Source organism: Lagenorhynchus albirostris, chromosome 20 (assembly GCF_949774975.1).
Source record: "Lagenorhynchus albirostris chromosome 20, mLagAlb1.1, whole genome shotgun sequence".
Classification (NCBI taxonomy): Eukaryota; Metazoa; Chordata; class Mammalia; order Artiodactyla; family Delphinidae; genus Lagenorhynchus; species Lagenorhynchus albirostris.
The window spans coordinates 46,628,388-46,647,280 of NC_083114.1; the positions used below are offsets into that span (position 1 = coordinate 46,628,388).

Here is an 18,893-nt window from a genome sequence, read left to right on the forward strand (position 1 = left end):
CCTTCACTGACCCTGTATCAAGTAGCAGTTACACATTTATTTGTGTGATTATGTAAGTATTATATATCTTTTCCATTAAACAATAAGGTGAGAGACCAGATTTATTTTTGCTCACTTCTCTGTCCCCTGTGCTCTCCTAGTGTCTGCTACATAACAGGCACCATGAAAGGAAAAAAGGAAGGAAGGAAGGAAAGGAAAAAGAAAAAAAGGATGAAAGACTGTACTAGATTATAGAATAAACTATATCAGGACCAGAATGAGGAATGAGGACCAAAGCAGAGATTGGCCCTGTGACCCAGTTCACAAGGAGGGCCAGGAGGGGATGCAGGCTGAAGATAAAGCACCCAGGTCAGCCTAGGAGGAGGGTAACTTAATAGTTTTTCTCAGTGTTTTGGGGATGGGGCTAAAGAAGAGGTTTGAGGCTGATTAAACTCTTTCTACCCCTAAACTCTATTTGGTCTGGCAAATGGGGCAGCCTGAGGGTGGGGTACTGATGGGCTTATTTGTGGAATTGCTGCTAAGGGAAAGGTCAAGTGGGTCTGGGCTAGGCCCCTGTTCAGCTCTCTGGGAACTGTTTCCCACCACTCCCATGTCCCATGAGTCAGTATGAGGGTGTGTATGGATTAAAGACAAGCAATGCAACTAAGCCCCTCCTTCTCAACCAGCCCTCCAAAATAATTTCATTCTATTCTTAGCCTAAACTTTTAGTTGATTACCTTTTTTTGTATAAATACAGATTTATAAATTGCTTATGTTTTGTCTTAGTAATGAAGTCAGTAGGAAAGGAGCAAGAGGGTTGGTGCTTTTGACACAAACATTTCCACTTTTCTGCTAAACATTTTTTTTGGGGGCTGTCTTCATGGCAAATGTTAGCTATACCTAGTTTTTTTTCTCATCTAAAGTTTAATGTTTGGAAATAGAGTGGCCACTTATGCTTAGAATTTTGCAGTTTATGTAGTTTTCGTATCAATAAATTATTTTTTATGGAGCTAAATTAGATTTAATTCCAGTAAAATTAAATTCATTATCTCAAAAAACAGATGACTTCTTCCCTGAATTACATTTAATTAGTATCTATAAGTGTTATTAAAAATATGCACACACACAAGGAATCCCCAAACTCTAGAAGAGCTATGTTCCCAAAGCTAGTTTGAGAGTCAGTTGTTTTGAACTCAGTCCAAATTTCCTCACGCTCTTTAGGGAAACCAGGCAAACCTCAGTGCAGCTGAAGGACCATGAGTATCACCTTTATGTTAGCATTCAAAACCCCAGAGAGCATGGTTCAATAGCAAAATGTTTTCTAGAGTTTGGGATGTCAGAAAGACATCTTTTCTTTCTTTCTTTTTTTTTTTTTGGCACGTGGGCTCAGTAGTTGTGGCTCTCAGGCTCTAGAGCACAGGCTCAGTAGTTGTGGCACATGGGCTTAGTTGCTCCACAGCATGTGGGATCCTCCCGGACCAGGGCTCGAACCCATGTCCCCTGCATTGGCAGGCAGACTCCCAACCACTGGGCCACCAGGGAAGTCCCAGAAAGACATCTTTATCTGCTAGAATCTAGACAAGGGTGGTGGCTTCCATTGTCTCAGTGGGGGTAGGTGATGGGGTGGTGGATTTGAGGGAAGGTCTTGGAGACCCAGTGGCAGGCATTACGGAGGCTGGGACTAGGGTTAGAGAGCCATTATGTGTACAGCCATTTTGAATAACCCAGATGTTTGAGCTGGAGACCACCTTTTAGAGGAAAGTAAAATAGCAAATACCTCCAAATAGGAGGGAAGAGAATACCACGTGACATCTTAGGGGTCCCCTTTATAGGTTCCAACGGCCCCTCTGAGAAGAAAGACTCTCAGATTGTCCCCTCGGAAGATTTTGAGGTATTCTACTTTTTAATCCACCTTTCCTTGGTTTTCACTTGAAGAATCAAGGAAGATGCAGTGAGGAGGGGAAGGAAAGGAACTCACCCAAAACAATGAAAATAACTGATTCATATTTGGATCCAGATTTGAAGTGGCTAATGTTCAAGCTATGGATGCTTCTTTGGGTACATTTGGTTTAAATTTATTTAAAAGGAATCAATGAAGAGTTTCAGCTGAGGTGCTGGTATTACTTAGCAAAACAAATTAACAAAGTTTTGGCCTTTCTCTTAAACTTTTCTGTGTATTAATCAGATCTGATTCAAAAGCTATTCATCAGGTTGGGGAGGGTATCTTATTATGCTAAGAAGCTTTTTCATCTAGATGTAAATTAGACCTAGCATATCAGAAAAAAGGGAACTTTTTGACATCTTTATATTCTGACAATAACATCATATTTCTCAAAAGAATCTGAATATAACACACTATTGACCCACCAGATAAACTGAATTAATCAGTTTGTTGTTGTTGTTTTAAAAATCGAAGCACCCTCATTTAATTCTCTTTACTGGAGTAAAACATAATTATTTTACAACTTGCATGCATGGAAACGAAGCAGGTTTTGCATGTCTGGATTCATCTGTACCATTCTTTTCGAGCAGAAACGTCTTTCACCTTATTCTTGAAACACCATTCGTTTTACTTGAGGTGTTATTAATGTTTGTTTAAGTCCTAGAAAAGGAATACAAATTTGCACTTCTTACGTATGTTTCCTTTGGAAAACTTTTTTCTAGAAATGACATTTCAACCTACTTCCCAACTGCTTTTAGCTACCTCGTGTGGTTGAAAGGAAGAGACTCACTCAAAATAGACTCAAAATGAAAGGAGCTTCACATAATGATGGAGCTCTAGGGAGCAGCCATCCTCTCTTCCTCATGAGCTACCTGCTCTTTCTTTTTTTAAGTTCTTAAATTTTATTTATTTATTTATTTTTGGCTGCATTGGGTCTTCCTTGCAGTGCATGGGCTTCTCATTGCGATGGCTTTTGTTGTGGAGCACAGGCTCTTTGTGCGCAGGCTTCAGTAGCTGCAGCACATGGGCTCAGTGGTTGTGGTGCACGGGCTCAGTAGTTGCGGTACACAGGCTCTAGGCACACGGGCTTCAGTAGTTGTTGAGCGTGGGCTTAGTTGCTCCACGGCATGTGGGATCTTCCTGGACTAGGGCTTGAACCCGTGTCTCCTGCATTGGCAGGTGGATTCTTAACCACTGCACCACCAGGGAAGTCCCTACCTGCTCTTTATCATGGAGCTTTTGTCTGAATTTGCCTGTACCCTCTCTTCTTCTCATGATTCTTCAGCAGCAGCTTCTGCTACCAAGTGGCAATCTTATTTTTACATACCTGCCATTAAGATATAAAATATGCCACTTACTGTTACACTTGAAGAAATGAACGCTCAGAAAGATGAAGTGATTTGCCAACATCACACAGCTTTAGAACACTTCTGTTAAAAAATGCAATACACAGGAAAGTATGTTTACCGGCTTATCAGATATTTTTCCCCCACAAAACAATCCTTTAAAATGTTTGATACAGGCTATAAAATGAACGAAACTTGAAAACATTATGCAAAGTGACATAAGCTAGATACACAAGGACAAATATTGTATGACTCCATTTATAGAAAATATCCATAACAGGCAAATTTATAGAGACAGAAAGTAGAACAGAGGCTATTGGGGGCTAGAGGGAGGGAAGGATAGGGAGTTATTGTTTATTGGGTAGTTTCTGTTTGGGATGATGAAAAAGTTATGGAAATGAGTGGTGATGATTGCACAGCATTGTGAATATACTTAATGCCACTGAATTGTACACTTACAGTTAAAATGGTAAATTTTATGCTTTGTATATTTTACTGCAATTTAAAAATAGCCAAAAAAAAAGTGTTTGAGAGCTGTAGTATGTTTTAGTAGAAAGAAAAACGGATACGGCCTCAATGATATATTTTCTTTGTTTTTATTTATTTAATAAATTTATTTATTTAATTTATTTTTGGCTGTGTTGGATCTTCGTCACTGCACGCGGGCTTTCTTTAGTTGAGGCGAGCGGGGGCTACTCTTCGTTGTGGTGCTCAGGCTTCTCATTGCAGTGGCTTCTCTTGTTGTGGAGCACAGGCTCTAGGCGCGCGGGCTTTAGTAGTCAGTAGTTGTGGCACATGGGCTTAGTTGCTCTGCAGCATGTGGGATCTTCTCAGACCAGGGCTCGAACCCGTGTACCCCTGCACTGGCAGACGGGTTCTTAACCACTGTGCCAACAGGGAAGCCCTTTGTTTGTTTTTAAAAGTAAAGGTTTTGTGGGGCAAGGTGAGGGGGGTGGGGTGAGGGGGCTTGGCTATAAAGGGACAGTATTCGAGAGTTCTGCAGTGATAGAATAGTTCCGTGTATTGAATGTGGCAGTAGTTACATGAAGCTAAACAGGTGATAAAATTGCATAGAACCAAACACATATACACTTGCACACACACAAATGGGTGCATGTAAAACTGGTGAAATCTGAATAAGCTTTATGGATTGTACCCATGTCAGTTTCTTGGTTGTGATATTGTATGGTAGTTATACAAGCTGTTATCATTGGGGGAGGCTGGGTTAAGGGTGTATAGGACATCCATGTACATTTCTTTGTAACTTCCTTTGCAGCTATAATTATTTCAAAATAGAAAGTTGACATCAGCACACAAACTGGGACTTCCCTGGTGGTCCAGTGGTAAAGAATCTGCCTTCCAATGCAGGGGACGCAGGTTTGATCCCTGGTCGGGGAAATAAGATCCCACACACTGCGGGGCAACTAAGCCCGCTCTCCACAACTACTGAGCCCACGTGCCTCAACTACAGAGCCCACGAGCTCTGGACCCTGCGTGCCACAATTAGAGAGAGAAAATCCGCACGCCACAACTAGAGAGAAGCCCGTGCCACAGTGAGAGATCTCACATGCCTCAATGAAGATCCCGCATGCTGCAACTAAGACCCGACACAGCCAAAAAAATAAATAAAATAAATAAATATTAAACACACACACACAACACTGACAACAAAAAAGTAAAGACTGCAGTCAGATTCTGAACTAACTTGCAGGTAAATCTGATACCTTGTCCTTATTATGAGTGAGAAACGGCCATTCTCCCTGAGAAAAATTCTCTATTCCCCAGGAATGACTCTCATGTGGCTCAGGAGGGGATGACACACAGACTGTTACCTTCCTTTTTCGGAGCATGTGTGCAATCCATCATCGCATTCTTTCCAAGAAGTTAAATGGAAAGACTTTGAAAGGACTCTGCTCTGTTCTTACCAAGGTTCTATTAGAACCAGGAAATCACTGATTCTAAACTAAAATTCTTGAGTTTTTACTTTGATTCTCTCTTGGTTAAAAAAAACAAGCAAAAAAACCAACCAAACAAAACTTGTTGGCACATATATGGTAGTTTTCAGGAAATACTCAAGTAAAAATGCATTAAATGTTTGTTATCAATGAAAGCTTGAAAACAAAATCACTTAAAATTGATATTTGTTCAGAAACAGACTCTGGAAACAAACTTATGGTTACCAAAGGGGAAAGGCTGTGAGGAGGGATAAATTAGGAGGTTGGGATTAACATATACACACTAGAATATGTAAAATAGATAATCAACAAGGACCTACTGTATAGCATAGGGAACTCTACTTAATGTTCTGTAATAACCTGTACGGGAAAAGAACCTGAAAAAGAATGGATATATGCATATGTATAACTGAACCACTTTGCTGTACACCTGAAACTAACACAACATTGTAAATCAACTATACCCCTACATAAAATAAAAATTAAATTTAAAAAATTGATGTTTGTTTATTCAATAAGATGCAATTCCTTATGCTTTTCTTTCTGTAGTAGCCAGTCAACATTTCTAAGCTAGGGAAGGCATGGAACATTTAAATAAATCAGAGAACTTCTTTGTCTAGACTTGCCCTTCATCATATGAACACCCCAAAAGAGAATATTAAGACATTAAACAAACAAAGGACTTAACGTGGGAAGTGGATGCTAGCCATTGCTTAATAACTTGAGAACAGTGAACTTTTAAAACTACAAATACTTGTTTAAAAAGACAAATGTTCTAGGGGCTTCCCTGGTGGCGCAGTGGTTGAGAGTCCGCCTGCCGATGCAGGGGACACAGGTTCGTGCCCCGGTCCGGGAAGATCCCACAAGCCGCGGAGCAGCTGGGCCTGTGAGCCATGGCCGCTGAGCCTGCGCGTCCGGAGCCTGTGCTCTGCAACGGGAGAGGCCACAACAGTGAGAGTCCCGCGTACCGCAAAAAAAAAAAAAAAAGACAAATGTTCTTATTCATACACTCTCAGTGGAATTGTAAATTGGTACAATTTTCTATGGAAGAGATATTGTCAGTAAACACTCAAAGTCATAAAAATATTTATATCCTTTCCACCTTAATGAGAGGCCTGCGCACCGCAACGAAGAGTAGCCCCTGCTCACTGCAACTAAAAAGAAAACCTGAGCACAGCAACTAAGACCTAATGAAGCCAAAAATAAATAAATTTATATATATAAAAAATATATATATATATATATTTATACCCTTTGACCTAGTAATTCAATTTCTGGGAATTTATCCAAAACAAATAATTAGAAAGAAGACATAGGGACTTCCCTGGTGGTCCAGTGGTTAAGACATTGCCTTCCAATGCAGGGGGTGCGAGTTTGATCCCTGGTCGGGGAGCTAAGATCCCACATGCCATGTGGCCAGAAAACCAAAACATAAAACAGAAGCAACATTGTAACAAATTCAATAAAGACTTTAAAAAATGGTCCACATCAAAAAAATCTTAAAAAAAGACATAAACTATATTACAAAGATGTTCCTAACAACCCTATATATGATAACAAAATCCAGAAAATAACCTATATGCCAAATACTAAAGCAATGTTTAAGTAAATGATAGATTTCCAACCCAATGGAATATTACACAGCTATGAAAATGATGGCCATGTTATGTACCAAACGTAAAGGTGTATATAAAATAATTCAAGATCCTTGAAATGTTTTGTAGAAAGGTATGCATCTATGAGTTACCTTCCGCAGAAGAAAGAGCAAATTCCAAAGTACTTAATGAAGGTGAAAAGAAAATTCACGATCTTGGGTCCGTATAATAGATTTTAACAAGATGCAAAGAAATGCAATAACCCTAAGAGTGGGAAAATTCAAACTCGTAGACATGTTTCTAAATTTCCAAGTTGTGTTCTGGGAAGAGGTATAGCACACGTTAATACTGATGACTGTCTTTAACAGCAGACTGCACATGGAGAGCAGCAAGCTATCTTTGGACTGCTCTGAATATAATCACTTGTGTGCTGAAGATCACAGAGTGAGTCCCAAGTGTTGCTAAAGAGCAGTAAACTGTCAGCATCTTGCATGCATGCAGAATCCCTTGGGAGCAGGAAAGTTGTTTTGGAATACAATTTTTTAAAAAAAATCACAAAGGTCCAGATTTGTCTGCCCTCAAACACCCTTGAGTAACAGACGGCCAAATCTCCTTTCTATAAGTTAAAGGAGGGGGAAATGATGATTCCCAGTCCTTAGTGTCTGCCTTTAGTGAAGACAGCTGGTACTTCTAGTTAAACATAATTATCCCCTAAATTCCAGGTGTTTAATTCAGCTGTTTAATGTTGCTGTACCGAATGGCTGGATTCAGAAGGACCTGAGGCCATATCCAGTTTCTTTGGCTACTTATTAGCTCAAGTCCTCCATGCTGGGACCGGGCAAGAATATTAAGGCAAAGTTAGTTCCAGGCCATTTCCAATTTTCCCAAGTGAAGGAGAAGTAGTTAAATGTTTGGACTTGAATGAGATATCCTACTAGATTAGATGCTGTAGAAAAGGGAGAATTTATGGAGGTGTGGAATACTAGAGGGCTAAAAATTAAGCAGAGAAAGTCAATATAATAAACTTGTAAACAGGGCTTGTCTGGATCAGCCACACAAGTTACAGGCTCACACACACACACCACACACACACACACACACACACATGCACACATGCACGCACATGCACATGAATGTACACGTACACATAGGTTGATTGTTGTTCCAAAGCCATCAAAGCTTCAGGCTTGAGACTAACATTTTCATTTAGGGATATTTCAGAGCAGGGCTAGGAGAAACGATACATGATTGATCTTAAACCTGAGAGGCCAAGGTACAGTTGGAAGCTGGAGGCAAAAAATCCCAAGTGAATATAGTGAAGGAAACAGGAAGTTTTAGAAAAGAACGTGGGTGTGCAGAAATCTAAGAGTAACACTCAAATGAGATAACATCATGATTAAAAGCTGTACAGGGAAACTGGTGACGTGATAAATATCTATACATTTAACATCAGGCAACCTATATAGTTTGGCCCCAGGAAGAAACAGCCAGCCTGGCTGTACCGAGTTCGCTTTCAGCCAGCAACTACGTGTGGGAAGTTCGTGTGTTTTGAAGAACAAATGAAAAGGTACACGTGCCACAACTGCTGAAGCCTGCGCCACAGCAACGAAGACCCAATGCAGCCATAAATGAATAAATAAATATTTTTAAAAATGGCAGGGCAGGAGTGGTAATGGTGAATTTGCAGCTCGGAACTCAAGCACGTTTTGATTAACTGAATTAGTGTACGTAATCTGGCGACCATCTTCAGTGTGTTATGGTGCACTGTCAGAGGAAGCTGTGGCCTGGCGCAATCAGAGATTAAGGCACACAGTGTGGATGCTCCTCGGCATATACCTGGACAAAACTCTAATTCGAAAAGATACACGCACCCCTATGTTCACAGCAGCACTATTCACAACAGCCAAGACATGGAAGCAACCTAAATGTCCATCGACAGAGGAATGGATAAAGAAGATGTGGTACATATATACAACAGAATATTACTCGGCCATCAGAAAGAATGAAATAATGCCATTTGCAGCAACATGGATGGGCCTAGAGTTGATCATACTAAGTAAGTCGGACAGAGAAAGACAAATACTGTATGATATCACTTATATGTGGAATCTAAAAAATAATACAAATGCACGTATCTACAAATCAGAAACAGACTCACAGACATAGAGAATAGACTTGTGGTTGCCAAGGGGGATGGGGGGTGGGGGAGGGAGGATTGGGAGTTGGGGATTAGCAGATGCAAACTATTATATATAGAATGGATAAACAACAAAGTCATATTGCATAGCACAGGGAACTATGTTCAGTATCCTGTGATAAACCATAAGGGAAAAGAATATGAAAAAGAATGTACATATGTATAACTGAATCACTTTGCTGTACAGCAGAAAGTAACACAACATTGTAAATCAACTGTACTTCAATAAAAAGAATAATAATATGGATACTGACACGCGTTACAGGATTGAATAGGAGGGAGAGGTGTGTCTCTGCTTAAGCTCCGAGGAGACTATTGAAAGATGGGTGCTAAAGCATTTCTGTGCTCCTCCTCCCGTCCCCAGAGGACGCTTTTGTGAACAACAAGAGCTACTTGAGATGGAGAAACCACCGTCAGGTCAGAGCCATTTCAGCGCAGCTTACCTGGCTTGCCCTGCGGTGGAGAGGATCTGGTGTCCCCCCTAAGGTGGTGTTCCTACAGATTCCCTGGGGGATGCTTTACCTTGGTTACCACTCAAGACTCTTGCCTCACATTTGATGAGGGGTAACCAAGCACCTGATGGGTGGATGGATGAGTCTGCATGTGTATCCCACCGGGTTATATTCACTTTGGGTATTTTTTGGCTGGAGAGTTAGAGCTGGCACCCAGGCATTTCTTACCAAGGGCCCAGCCCTGAAGACACCATACGCCTATTAGCAGACCAGGCTTCTTTGCACACAAGTCCCCTAGAACTGGGTCTAAGTTCCGGCCTTTGGCTTGTTCTTTCTCCCTTGATAGCTTCTTTCCCATCAACCCCCAAGTTCCCAATAGTTAACATTCCCTTGGGAAGATCTGAGAAAGACAGAGAGGAAGCTACACTTGGAAAGAAGATTGCTTTGTACTTTATTTACAACAGAATGTAAGAAAAAGTAAGTTATTATCAATAATAAATAACTGGGAAAAAAACCACAAAACAGCCATAAAATGACACAGGAGGATGGCGTGTGTGAGGATCAATTTTGTTTGCTTTGCTTGCTGTCTATAACACTGTGCAGCCCAAAACTTGGTCCCTCAGCTGTGGCAGTGGTATATTGACTCATTTAATCAAGATCTCAGCTCGAAATGTAAACGCTAAAAATTACACTTGAAGCTACATACAAGTGGCACAGGTATAACATCAACTCAAAGAACCTCTCCTTGGTGACACACACAAACTGAAGGGAGACTTGCAATTCAACAGACAGGCTTTCGATTTTAAGCAAAAACATTGAGAGGCTTACCCTAAGGCATCTGTTAACTTAACGACAAAATAACAATAACAGCATCTGGAAAGGTCTCAACATATTCACATTCTCTTATTGCACTAACTCCTAAAAAGCTTAAACACTTACATTTCAAATGAAACAGATTGTTTTGAAGGTAGAACACAGAAGAATCTGGTATGTGTTGCCTCTGTATGCCATTGCCATGCTCTTGTGTAACACTCGGTTTCAGCAGGAAAGAATAGTTTTAAATGATTTATGATCAAGTGCAGTCACTGTTTTTTTTTTTAATTTCAAGAATTATGGCTTAGATGGCATATCGTCACCCAGCCTACTGAATCAGATGATCAGAAAGGGACTAAAACTATTTAAACAATCTTTCCCATTGGATTATCTGAGTACGCATTACACGTGGAGTAAATTATTCTCTGGCCCCTCTGAAAAGTAAAATTGTTGTTGACCTATGCCAGCCAGTGACGTGTCGTCTCTGAGCCATTGAAAAGATGCTAAGGCGAGTAGAATTTTAAAATACGCATAAATCCATTAGCCTTGAAATTTTCATGGAAAAATGATTTCTTGAGTAGTGTCAGAATCTATTCTCTTAGGTCACTGTTTATTACAGTGTCTTGGAAGAAAACCACATAACTTTTGGGGGTCTTTTTGTGTTTTTTGAGTGTCTACATTAGACACACACAATTGTGCTATTTAGAGATTTATTTTCACAACCAAAAACATGGCTAATAAATACCTCCAAATAACTTAAAGCCATTGTCCCTCACACAAATGCAAGACCAAAACAGAAGGGTTTATAAATTCGTTCACCAGTGAACTCATACTGTTTTGGTTATCATGTAGTAACAAAAATGTCACGGACTCCTTTGTCATTATGCTTCCTCTTTGCTTTGTCTTATTCCAGCCCAAAAGTAGGAAAATGAAATGGTCTTCAGAGCTGACTTCTGACAAAGTTTATGCAGTAAAAACACCAAGGGCTTCTTATCCTGGGAAAGCACAGCTAAAGCAACAGTGCTGTACTATGGCCAACGAAAAGCACAAGGGCATTTCGTAATTTGAAGTCCATTCAAAGTAATGAAATCTATGGTCATTTTGATGGTCTCCACTAACATGAGAGACAAAGATCGGGTGAACATACGTGTTATTCTGTGGATTATTTATTTTAATTTGGCTACCAGAGACTTAAAACTGGTGGTGTCGGATTCACTATATTTATATATATACAGGTATAGTACAATTTTGGTGAACACGGTTGAAGGTTTCCACATTGCAGACAGAGGCACTGAGTTAAGATTCTATTCTTCCCCTAAACATGCTTAATGAATTCAAGTTTCTGCTTTTCTTTTCTTCTAAATTTCCATCATGCAGCCACTTAGTTTCCAGCCTTATAGGAATTAATAATGTTCTATATACACATTCATCGCAGGCTTGTACCCCACAATAAACAAATTCATGTATGGAGACTGTGAAATGACACTTGACAATCAAGACAAATAAAATACTGAAGTCATTTATGCCCTGTGATGACTGGACTAAATATTCAAAGCAGCTAAAGGAATATCTGCACCCGTCTCCCCCCCCCATTAAAATGCACACAAACCCCATGTAGACAGAAAAACTGAACATACTTTAAGAGCACACATATTTGTTGGCTAAGAATTACACTATCAGTGGTAGTTTTGCAAGTAATGTCTGTGGTATTGTACTGGCTATAAGAGAAAGAAAACTCACAGTAGGAAACCAGAAATTAGCTTTCTAAAGCATATAGAATTGCTGACCTGGATAGCAGAAGCTACTTTACAAAAATGGAAAATTAGCAATGGCATCAACAGAAAAACTAGGTCTAGATGTGTGAACAGCACGCACAAAATAAATTCATTCCATGCAAAAATCACGATCCCACCCCATCCTGATTTCAGCTTGCAAATGGTAAGCAAATATACACACCATGTCACTGTCTTCTGAAAGGAGAATTTTACTTCCAAAGGGAAACATTCTTGTTAAGTGCTACTGTGTCGAAAGAGAGCCACTGAGAAGTCCAAGGGGTCTTGATAAAAGATTGAGTTTTCCCACAAGCAAAAATCATGCTACCATACCATGCAAAGGCGGTGTCTTACTATGGTGCTATCATTCTTAGGGAAGAGATGCACTGTTGATCTAAGCTATTTGCAATGGGTTCCCTTTGAGTTCTGGGTTTATTTATTTATTAAGCTAAATGTCAACCTATAGATAAAGAAATGATCTTGACAATCTGACATATGACTTAGAACACTTGGTGCTGGGCTCATGGGGCCAGCACCTGCACCTTGGGAGAGTCTGTTAACTGGAAGGACACTAGGCAGAGTGCTGTGCTCTGAGAGAGAGAAGCAGGCAGGGTCCACTGGCTGAGAGGCTGTGTAAGAGGAGGAGGATACCCTCCTTGGTCTATGTAGTGTCCTTTGGAATCTGTGTTTGGGGAAGGTCCCTTTCCTGAGGTTGGAGGTTATGGTCAGGAAGGCTAGCTGGGGCCTTGGAGTTGCCCAATTACCTTGTTCTCTTCCTCTCTTGGAGGACAAAAGGAAATGCCAGATTCTGTTTGCTCTTCTTTCTGTGTTTAAAGGCAGTGAGGTGCGAAGGTGGCAGTCTTCTCTTTAGATCAAAGGAGAGTTCTCTCTCTGCCACTTTGGTGAGTGATCTTGTCTCCCATCAACCTTGAGTCTAATCTTGCATTACCAATACTCTCAGAAAAGAAAGCTAGACAGAGGGGCATCTTTTATCACTTTTCCTTGTTACTCTACAGATAGGAGTCAGCCATTCTGCTCATTTTCTCCTCCCACTCGACTGTATTCACTCGACTTTTGTGACATTCCCAATATTTGGATTTCAAGTAAGGAGCAAGAGAATGACAATCTTTTCTAAGGTCTAGTGATGGGCAATCCGTTCAGGGAGGTCTAGATGTTATTAAGAGTAAAATGAGGAAGGGGATGGGAGACAACTCTGACAGTGTTAAAGTCCAGGTAGTTTACTCTATCCTTGAACTTCTTTGAGTGGGTAAAGAGTCAATGAATTCTACTCAATTAATTGCAAATTCTGAGAATCTTAAAGGATGACGGAAGGTGATAGGTCAAGGTTCGTTGGTACCTGTAGAAAAAAAAAGACGTTTGCCTCACCTGGGCCTCTTGGTTCCTAAACCAAACCATCCCCAAATCAGACAGTTATGGTCACATTCATCCATGTAATTCTTAAAAGATTTCTGAGGCCACAAGGGCACGAAGGGGAAAGTTATTAAAAGACAGAAACAAGTGGAATCTTTATTAAATTGTGTGAAAGGTATAAATAAGTTACTGTTAATTGCACTTGGAGCCTCTACATGTTGATAATTAAAATTTCCAAAAAATTTAAAGAGTTAATTAGGCCCCAAATCCTGAGTCAGACTAACGCAAATAGGAATCTCAGTAACTACTGGTATTCAAGTATTGGTAAGGAGCAGTTCAAAATTTAACAATTAGGTATATTATGCCTGAGAATATTTTCGAGAATTTCAGGTTTGATGGGAGGAAACTGACTTCACTATTTCACTACACCTTGTAACACAGTGGTGCAAAGTTTTCATTTATTTACCCTTGAAGTCCATGCCAACCTCATCAAATGCCCAATAAACAAGGCTTCCTCCCCGGCATCCAGCTGTGGCTACAGAAGATCCCTTCTGTCCTTTGCAAGTCTTACGTCTTACGTCTAATATGGCGCTGTGTGGCATACTTAAGGGATCATACGTGAAATTACTTAACTACCTGCACACTCAAAAGATCAAAGTGACATGTTTGAGTGACAAAGCAGTCTTTTTCTATACCAGATTATTAAAAAAAAAACAACAAACAAAAAAAAACAAGACCCCAAACCGAAAATATAAAACCCCATGAAATATTCTTATGAAGTTACTCTGCTTTAGGCCGACATGGCTTATCTGAAGAATGTATGCCAGGTAAATTCAGGGTGGCTTTTTTCTCAGGGTCTGGAAGCGTGAGAGTTTCTGGGGCAGACTTTTTCCGGGGCCGATCTTTGGGAACCGACAGAAATTCTGGCGCATCTGTGGAGAGAGGAGTGGATGGAGCGCTGGAAGGGGCGCTGCGGACTGAGGACGGCAGCAGGGGAATGCTGGAGATAGAAACGGCAGGGGGGAAAACGCCAATTTTCTTGTTGGTGGCTTCCTGAGTGGCTCGTTCAAATTCTCGGACTTCATCCATTGTCATGTCTTAAAGGAAAAAAACAGAAAGAAGAAAAAAATGAGCAGGTATTTAGAAGAGATGCAAATGGATTCATCTCTCTGCCTGTTTTTAAAGGACCCATCAGAACTCTATGATAAGGGGATCTCTCCAGATTATAAACCCAAATTATCATCGAAATGCTAAGCCCTGAATTTTTTTCTTTTTACTGAGGCAGACCTCTGAAAAAAAAAATTCCTTTATGAGTAACCATCCAAGGTTGTCCAAAGCACTTTTCAGTGAGTACTTTAAGTATTCTGAAAAAAGAACTTATCAGGAGAGTACAGAAGCACACCGGAGCTGTGTGTGTCTGTGTGTTGTGCGTATGGTATGGTATGCAGAGCTATTATTAGGCCTGGCCATCTTTTCTATAAAGGGAAGATTATTAAAGCAATCAATGGCCCCAAAATGATACATACTATTATCCACTTTAGATCGTGAAAATATAAGTTCACCTTTATAGGGTAAATAGGCAGATCATCAGAATTTTTCAACATGCTATCCTCTTATTCAATGAATATACTTTATGTATTCTAGGGGTTACTTGTTTCCTGACTGTGTATCCACCCTGAGATTTTTCAGACGCTGTGTTTTAATTATTTCTTCTTAAAAAACAAGTAAGATATGACAACAACAACAACAAACTCTGCTAACTATCCCCAAACCAAAAAAACGAAACCATTTCTCAAGGAAACATAAAAAGAAAAAGAGCAGAGAACAAAAGGATAGTATCACATAATGGGTGAGAATTTTATTTAAAAGAAAAAAGAGCATTATTTGGCATTCAAGAAATAAATTCAGTGACGCCTCATTTAACAGGCATTGTCAGATGGTGTAGACTTTCCAAATACCTGAAATGTTATTACGTGAGAAAGTAAAAAAGAAAAATTCCTTTAAATGTAAATCCTTCCCTAATGTAACTACAGTGAATAACGTATTATATACACTTACTACATTTTAGACATAATACACTGAAGGAATATCACTGTGTTACAATACAGTGATGCCTTCTTTCTTAGGGCCGGTTTGCTTTATATAGTTTAGTATCTCTTCTCTCATTCTTAGAAACTCTATTATTATTACTACTACTATTATGGTTATTATTAATTACTCTCAGTCTGGCTATCCCTGGTATCTTTTGCCAATTTTATTACTGGTAACAGGGAAAACAGATAACTGGGCATATTAGAAAAAGCTCAGTGAAGGCCTAAAAGCTTGTAAAATGTGAAATCTGCTGCCCATGGATTTCTACATCTGTTTTAGCTTCCAGAGACCCATTTTTCATTTGTGGCCTCTCCCATGAACTTAGTAGGTGATACCACATTAGATGATACCACATAAAATAGTATGAAACATAGAGCCCCTTTGGAAATACTAACTATGGAGTTAATATAGTATTAATCATTAGGATATATATATATAGAGAGAGAGAGAGAAAGAGAGAGAGACGAGAGACAGAGAGACAGAGAGAGACAGAGAGAGAGAGAGACAGAGAGTCATATAACATATGAGCAAACCAGGAATATTGCGCAAAAAACAAAATCCTTAAGAGGATTTCCTAGGAACAATTATTAAAATTTTCTGAAAGGAAAAAGTTCTTACAAAGGAAATAAAAAATTATGCTTGTGTTGACAGAATATGAAATTCAGAATATAGCAAGAACTGTACCTGTAAACTTACCACTTTAAAAAAATACTAAGACTATTAAACAAGCTCACAAATAAGATTAAGTTCTTTAAAAGGAGGTATTTCAAAACAAAATTGAGAAGCAGTCGCATAGCACAGGGAGATCAGCTCGTGCTTTGTGACCACCAGAGGGGTGGGATAGGGAGGGTGGGAGGGAGGGAGACGCAAGAGGGAAGAGATATGGGGATATATGTATATGTATATCTGATTCACTTTGTTATAAAGCAGAAACTAACACACCATTGTAAAGCAATTATACTCCAATAAATATGTTTAAAAAAAGTATAAGAAAAATAAAAACAAATTGAGACTCAGAAAAATTTCAGTGAACGTCAGCAAAATCTCAGCAGTATGTTTCTGCTATAATAAATGATATCATCTTTGAAAAATCAGGTTTTCTATACATGTGGCTGAATATAGTGCTCCACTCCACACATCCAGCAGGGGGCAGAAATCATCCAAAGTACAGAAGTTTGATTTTACACTCCCGTTCAGAGTCTCTTAGAAGTTCTCCTCCTCGAAAGTATTGAACCTACTCAATTGAATAGGAGACTGTTATTTTCCTTATTGCCCGTGGCCATGGATGTTCATTTTGCCTAATTTCAATCTAGTTTGTCTCTACTCAGGTCAATGATTTAAATTTACTGAGCACCCATGCAGTTTTTATTCGTGATGGACAGCAGCCCCTTGATTTCAACTTTTTCATTACGATAGAGAAGAAAAATGTAGAAAAATAAATGACCCCCAATTTGATGGAATTCAAAGAATAAGGGAAATGGTGGTAAGCATTTAAAGGTAACCACGTTGGGACTTCCCTGGTGGTCCAGTGGTTAAGACTTCGCCTTCCAATGCAGGGGGTGAGGGTTCCATCCCTGGCCGGGGAACTAAGATCCCACATGCCTCCAGGCCAAAAAACCAAAACATAAAACAGAAGCAATATTGTAACAAATTCAATAAGGTGTAAGAACTTAGAATGAGGAAAGCACTGTTTAGTATCCTTTGGCTACCTGGCATCTTCCCCTTTCCTCTGGCTTCCTTTGTCTTGTGGTGCTTATATATAGTGAGTGGCTTTCAGAGAGCAGCTGAGAGGGAACAGGTGTCTAACGTTCCTAAAGAAAAGGTAATTGAAAGTGATAGAAATTCAAGGACAGTCTCCTTAATGAGCACTTCTAACTTTAGAACAGGGAGAGAGGAAGGGGGAAGTCCTATAGGAACTGGTCAGTGCCTACAGAGGAACACCTCCTGATCCAAAGAGCCTTCTGCAAATCCAATCACTGCATCCAAAATGGGGAGGAAGTCCATTTCAACCTCAAGGGCAGTCACATGCATCCAATAGCAGCACATAGGTTTTACAGGGCACATTCCAAAGACATGCTCTCAAAAGTTCACTAGAAATTTCCAAAGTGCAACCAAAGGTCTTTGCATATCTAAAGCATTTACAACGATAGCCATCTGTCAATTTTCTGTAACTACGCTGTCAATTTCTTAAATATCTAACGTGTATTACTGTGGGGCTAACAGACATGTGGGCTCAAGCTGGCACCCAAAGAGATCACAGCTCTGGCCAAAGATACATTTAAATGACTTGGCGATTACATTTTTCTTTGTTATCTGTCACGCCTCTTCATTAGCACGAATGATTGAGATAGAACTATATTTAAGATGCTGGCATACACCGTACGGTCAGCTCTCAATCACCAATGTGCCATTAAATAACCTCAGGTTCTCTGATGCTTAAGTCCCGGGCTAGATCTAGCTCACCACACCTTCACTGCTCAGCCAGTATGCATGCATAGATGGCAGCCCCATCTGGACATGAACCTAAGTAAAAAGGAAGTGATTGGGTCAGATAGCCATAAAGAGCCCTAGAAAGCATTTCAAAGCAAATGTAAAGAAACCTAAAATACTAGATGAGCCAGAATGAACGACTTAAATGAATGAGTGTTAACTATGTCTTTAAAAGTTACTGGCACTGATGGTCTAGCTTTCTTAGGACGTCTGTTTTCACCCCTCTGTTCTTTTGTGGTGCAGGCCACACAATGTTTCCACTCTACATGCTCTTGGTTTTATAACCGAAATAACCCCCCCGAGTCAAGCAGCGTTAAAGAATGGAAATGTCTGGAAGCAAGAGGTAACACTGTCCAATTAAGACCCAGCTCAGGTTCTTCACCAACAGCCTCTGGGTGATGACGCTTTTTTGTGGAAGTTTGAGAACTGATGCATTTGAAGTCTTTTCAAAGATCAGTTTATGTGTATGTTTGGTAAAGGGTGGGCAACATGTTTTAAAAATTCTACATACACTTGTTTGGGCCTGGCTCTCTATGTCATCCACAGTGGAGGAATGCTGATTGCAAACTTTTATGTTGGTTTGTTCATGCATGTTTTTCTCGTATTCCCGAACATCATCCATTGTCATATCTGAAAGAAGGTCAAGATGTTGGCAACTTCCGTTATTAAATCCAAACTTTCAATGGGGGAGACTTCAGGGGAAGATGGCAGCTTAGCAGAAGCCAGAGAGAGGAGTAAAAAGCAGGGAACTCACTAACTTTATGAAGAGTCAATCATAAAGTTAGGCAAACCAGCCAAAGGGGGAGTGAATAAAAGGAAGTTAAGTCAAAATAGTCTTAGAACTGAAAAGAGTGGAAATTATTTAGGGGTGATTCTTGTAAAATGAGCTA

General features: G+C 39.9%; 1 protein-coding gene across 2 annotated transcripts in view; it reads right to left on the minus strand.

Annotated features, from left to right (window-relative positions):
* Positions 1 to 11,884: 11,884 nt before the first annotated feature.
* PITPNC1 (phosphatidylinositol transfer protein cytoplasmic 1) overlaps positions 11,885 to 18,893 on the minus strand; it is a 254,541-nt gene continuing 247,532 nt past the window's right edge. Inside the window, exons 9-10 of one of the 2 annotated variants that reach the window (XM_060133719.1) lie at positions 18,515 to 18,633; positions 14,377 to 14,519 (exon numbers count right to left, since the gene is read on the minus strand). In XM_060133719.1, the coding sequence (XP_059989702.1) occupies positions 14,514 to 14,519; positions 18,515 to 18,633 (125 nt within the window). In that variant the 3' untranslated portion in view covers positions 14,377 to 14,513. Of the gene's footprint in view, positions 14,520 to 18,514; positions 18,634 to 18,893 lie in introns of both variants that reach the window. The other variant, XM_060133718.1, reaches the window with a different exon arrangement.